Below are 5,972 nucleotides of genomic sequence, written 5' to 3' on the forward strand. Positions count from 1 at the left end.
TAAACCCAAAGGAATTATATTCTATCGAATTGAAAAAGTCAATGTATGGTCTTAAACAATCAGGGTGAAATGTGGTATAACCGTCTCAGTGAATGTTTAATAAAATATAGTTATACTAATGATCAAATATGCCCATGTGTCTTTATCAAGAAAAATAGATCAAATTTTGTCATTATTGCAATATATGTTGATGATCTCAATTTAATTGAAACTCCAGAAGAGATCCAAATTGCAATTGAATACCTAAAGAATGAATTTGAGATCAAAGACTTTGGAAAGATAAAATATTATCTCGGATTACAAGTGGATATTTTAATAATGAAATATTTATCCATCAATCGACATATACCCAAAAGGTATTAAAGCAATTTTATATGGATAAATCGCACTCTCTAAGTGCAGCAATGGTGGTCAGATCCCTTGATCCCAGTAAAGATCCATTTAGGCTAAAAGAAGAAAATGAAGAAATACTTGGCCCCGATGTACCATATCTCAACGCTATTGGCGCATTAATGTACCTTGCAAATTGTGCCAGACCAGATATATCTTTCTTAGTAAATTTACTAGCCAGGTTTACCGCATCCCCCACAAAGCGCCATTGGAACGGTATCAAGCACATTTTTTTTTATCTTCAAGGGGACTCAGGACCTCGGTCTATTTTATTCGAGCGAATCTCGAAATGAATTAAATGGTTATACTGATGTTGGTTATGTATCTAATCCACATTAAGCAAAATTCAAACTGGCTATTGGTGAAACAACAATCTCTTGGAGATTTGTTAAGCAGACGATAACATCTACTTCCTCAAACCATGCTGAGGTTTTAGCAATTCACGAAGCTAGTCGTGAATGCGTTTGATTGAGGTCTATGACTCACCATATTCAAAAAAATTGTGGCTTGATTTCTGATAATGTATTACCTTCTACAATATTATTCGAAGATAATGCGTCTTGTATAGCTCACTTAAAAAGATGATATATTAAAGGCGATCGGACAAAGCACATATCTTTGAAATTCTTTTTCACTCATGATTTTCAAAAGAGCGGTGACATTAATGTTCAACAAATTCGATCATCTGAAAATTTTGTAAATTTATTTATGAAGGCATTGCCGACTGCAATATTTAACAAATCGGTGCAAGAAATTGGAATGCGCCAGCTAAAAGATATCAAATAAAGTCCAAATCAGGTGGAGCACATGAATACAAGAATGTTGTATTTTTTTTCCTTCACTAGAATGTTTTTCCACTGGATTTTTTCGTAGTAAAATTTTAACGAAACACTTTCTTTATATGAAGCATCCAAGGGGGAGTGTTGTACACATAGTGTCTACGTCCACACTATATATTCTTGATGTGGATGCGTTATATGCATGTATTGCTTGTTGCTTTTCCTATATATATATGTACCGTACCAATGAAATGAGAGATAGATCAATATAATCCTTAAGATTTCTCTCTTCCAACTCTCTCTCTCTCTCCCTCGATCAATACTTATCTTTTACTTTTGTACTATATAGTTAGTACATATATATACATGCATTTCGTACATACATACATCACGCATACATAATACATACATACATCACGCATACATATATATAATATTACATAATAAAAAAAATTATATATTACATATATATTGCGCACACATATGCATATTTTGTATACATAATAATATCCAAACTCATCTATATACGCTACCCATATATTTATATATTTATCAATATTATGTTATTTTAGGCAAAATTGCCTATAACTCCTTTTTGGTTTCGAAACTCAACGTAAATCTCTCATTTATTTTAAAAATTGCATGACTTCCCTTTATACTTTAAAAAATATTACATGAAACTTCTATGTGGTTTTAAAATTCAGCGTAAATCCCCACTTTACTTTAAAAAATTGCATGGCGCCCCTTATACTTTAAAAAATATTGCATCAAACCCCCATCATGCAAAACATACAAGATAAGAAATCATCTTCTCATCATATAAGGGAGTCACTACCAAAAAAAGGGCTATTCACCACGGGTTGAGAGTCCGTAACAATAAAATCGTTACAAATAGATATATTAGTTACGACAAAATCCGTGACGAAAAAAAAAAACCCGGTCAACGTTTTAGGTTCTGTCGTTACGCAAAAAATATCGTAACAAATAATGAGATGGTAGAATTTGGTCAAAATAACATTAGTTACGTAAAGTGTTCGTAACTACTGGTATTTAATTTTTTATTTTTGGAAAAGTTAAATTAAAAAAAAAAAAAAAAAAAAAGTAAAATACTGGATTGACGCTTTCATTCCAGAAACGATCAAAATGGACAAAAACGCTATATCATCCCACACTTAGACAAATTAGGGCATCTGGTTCATTTCCCTCGTTCGCTTCTCACAGTCGCCCGCGATCCGATTTCCTGTAGCTGCCGACGACGACGCGCGAGGTGAAATCGATCCGTCCCTGGGATCTACTCCGGCGCACCTCACCCAGGTAAGGTTTTGAAGGTAGCTCGAAAAAGATTTTGTATTACGCGAGGTATCTTCGACAAATTAGGGCATAATCTCATTTCTCCCTTGTAGAAAACTCGATCGAGTTTCCTTCCTCTGAACCTGCAGGACGACGAGCATTGTGAAATCAACGGAAACGAGGGATCTACTCCGGCATCTAGGTAAGGTTTTTAAGTTTTCTCCCGAAAGATTTGGTATTACTCCAAAGTTCTTCGCCTCTTTCTCGGTATGGATATAGTCTTACATTTTAACTCCATTTGTTTGGGCTTTATCGTGTGTTACATTTGAGGTGAATTTGTATTCCTTTGTCCAGAAGGAGAGTTTTTTTGGTTGAATTTATTTTTTTGATATTTATCTTTAATTTATAGTTAAACACCAAGTGCAATGCTTTACTGTATGTTAAATTTATGAGGTATTTCTTTGTTCTGGTAGCTTAAATGTTAGATTAAAACATATTAGCTCAATCCTCTTGCTAATTTGTTCAGAATACAAAGTAATACATTACGTCAGGAAACTTAATTTGGCTGTTGGGAAGCATTTAACAAGATTTATGAATTGCGAAATACCTCAAGTTGCATGCTTCTTGAATTGCAGTTCAGTTTTCTGATCGTAGGTAATTTACTATCAGATTTCGTTATCCTGCATTTGTAGTATGCGTATACACATACAGTCACCCATACATATATTCATTATAGCATTTCTATAAATTAAGGATAAAATCCAGGGCTTATTTACACTTTGCATTGAGAGTAGGGAGTAGAGAGTAGAGAGTAAAGGATGAGGGCGAGAGTAGTAATGTGAGAAGAAGATGATGCAAATGCAGTTTTGGTGGAAACAGATACAGTGAATCTTGTGGCTTTGGTGCTGTGTACTATTCCTATTTGTATCCCTCTAATTGGGGTAGAGAGCCATTTCTGTACCTCTATATATATATATGTATATCTATCTCAAAATTCTTATAGTACACGTCTTCCATCTCAATCTCCATCTTCCAGTCCCATATAGATAGATAGATAGATAGATATAGTGGTTGCAGCATACACACGGATGTCCCCCCCATGCTCCCCATGTCTTGTCAATTTCAGAAACTTTTTCACTTCTTTCTCACTCTCTCTTGCTGCTGATGTGTCTATTTGTGACGGCCCAGCATTTGTGACGGGAAATATATCCATATAATACTATTTACATTGCATCTATGGAAGATTTTTAAGTGGTGAGGGCTGCTGATTTTGGTCCATGTGCCTTAATGTTGTGATAAATTATAATGCTAGCGTCATGAAGAGCATCCATGTTTCCTATTATATCGGTGAAGGTTATGTTGTACTTATATGTTTTTGGTTGCATGTTTTGTTGATGGAATCGCATGTATATTATATTGCTAGATGGATAGGAGTTGGATAGACGATGCGAACCATATCTCCGCTCAATATTTGGACGGGGTCAGGGCTTTCTTAGATTTCGCATTTAAAGATCGTAGCTCTGAATCTTGCATCTATTGCCCCTGTACATCTTGCGGAAATCGCTTAACAAAATCTCGTAGAGATGTCTTGCTCCATTGTATTCGTTATGGATTCGACCAAACCTACAAGGTTTGGACTTGCCACGGAGAAGGAGAGGTGAACCCTGCTGTTGCAAACGACAATATGCCAATGCGTTGGGAGGAGGAACTAGAACTTCTATTGCGAGAGTGTGCATATACAGAGCACACCGATCCGGGGCCCAGTGGAAATGAACCTCATAGGGATGACGAAAATGAACATATACATCATGGCAGTAAGGGGTATAGAAAGATGTTAGAAGATGTAGAGAAAGAGCTCATACCAGGGTGCAAGAAGATGAGTAGACTCTCGTTTATCGCACGGCTTTTGCACTTGAAGGTTTTGTGCCACTGGTCTAATAATTCTATTGATTTGCTGTTAGAGCTGTTACGGGATGCACTTCCAGACGATGTTGTCCTTCCGAAGAACTTCTATGAGGCTAATAAGCTGACCAAGGACTTGGGGTTCACATGCAAGACTATCCATGCGTGCATCAACAATTGCATGTTGTTTACCGTGGAAGATGTTGACCGTGAGGTTTGTGTTGTGTGTGGGGAAAAGCGATTTACACAGGGTAAAGATAGATCTCCAGTGAAGAAGTTAAGGTACTTTCCATTAATTCCGCGATTGCAGCGATGGTACGTATCTTCCAAAACTGCATCTTCTATGAGATGGCATGCCGAAGGGCGTGTAGACGATGGCAAGATGCGTCATCCAGCAGATAGTCCTGCGTGGAAGAGTTTCGATCATCGGTACCCGACGTTCTCTGAGGAGATTCGCAACGTACGCCTCGGTCTGGCCACTGACGGTTTCAACCCTTTTGGGAATATGAGTGTGAGTTATAGTATTTGGCCCGTCGTACTTGTGATATATAACCTACCTCCGTGGCTGTGCATGAAGCAACCATCGTTCATCCTCTCTACGATTATAGACGGCCCGCATGGCCCGGGGGATCGGATTGATGTCTTCCTTCAACCTTTGATCGATGAGCTTAAGGAGCTTTGGTATGATGGTGTTCGGACGTACGATGCGAGTACTAAGGAGGATTTCCAGATGCGAGCTGCATTGCTGTGGACTATTAGTGATTTTCCCGGTTACGGTATGTTGTCAGGGTGGCCGACTCGTGGGGCAAATGCATGCCCTGTTTGGTATGAGTATCCCATGAGATTTGGATGGCGAAGGAATTTACCATCCTCAGCATGTTATATGATAGGGCACATCTCGTATTGATTCAGTCCCTGAGATTCCCAGGCCTGTGTCCGAGCCAAGCATGACGGTATGATTCCGTGACGCCCTGGAGTTTCTTAGAAATCAGTGCAGTGTCTAATTTAGGCTACTCTTGACTGCGTACTACCTTATCCAACTCATATGCCCTGTCTGTTGTAGGTCGGCACACATGTGCTTCTATTATCCCGCACCGGTGAGAAAAAAGTTGTTGCAGAGGGACTTCTGCTCTGCCCCCCTGGGCCAGGTTGGTCCGGTATCTTTGAGGATGTTTAATTAAACTTTTAATATGCCTCAGCGAGATATCGTAGGTTTTCGTGACTGTTCAGGCCTCATATTGCGTATTAGCATGGATTCACTAAGTGTAGAAGTATACAATGATACGATCCGTGGATTTCCAAAGCGATGTAGACTGTTAATGTAGGGGTGGTAAAATAACTGCTATTATGACGACCCATGTTTATTGAAGGATGTTTGGTTTAAAGATCAAGCTGCAATTACATAGGAAATTAGGGTATAATGTGCTTCGCTACCTAACTCATGAATGTAATACCATGTATTGTACGACATGTCTGAATGTACGTACTCCTCTTGTTCTAGTTCCAAAGTATTACACTTATAATGTCTGTGTTATGACATGTTATATATACAGTTCGAACGTCTGTTGATATATATGCTTGAATGTAATCAAAAATTGCTCTTGTGAATGC

The 5,972-nt window shown here is 38.0% G+C and overlaps 1 protein-coding gene across 1 annotated transcript; it reads left to right on the top strand.

Annotated features, from left to right (window-relative positions):
- The first annotated feature begins 2,110 nt into the window (after positions 1 to 2,110).
- On the top strand, positions 2,111 to 5,268 carry LOC127263239 (uncharacterized). Its single transcript, XM_051292263.1, has 3 exons — positions 2,111 to 2,483; positions 2,573 to 2,661; positions 3,883 to 5,268. Exon 3 carries the CDS (start codon positions 3,883 to 3,885, stop codon positions 5,266 to 5,268), a length of 1,386 nt encoding a protein of 461 aa, XP_051148220.1. The 5' UTR covers positions 2,111 to 2,483; positions 2,573 to 2,661.
- The last annotated feature ends 704 nt before the right edge of the window (positions 5,269 to 5,972 follow it).

This window comes from Andrographis paniculata, unplaced genomic scaffold (assembly GCF_009805555.1).
Source record: "Andrographis paniculata isolate CXL003 unplaced genomic scaffold, ASM980555v1 Contig67END, whole genome shotgun sequence".
Classification (NCBI taxonomy): Eukaryota; Viridiplantae; Streptophyta; class Magnoliopsida; order Lamiales; family Acanthaceae; genus Andrographis; species Andrographis paniculata.

Bases quoted from the DNA above. Each gene is read 5' to 3' on its own strand.
- LOC127263239 (XM_051292263.1), top strand. From the start codon at position 3,883: ATGGATAGGAGTTGGATAGACGATGCGAACCATATCTCCGCTCAATAT.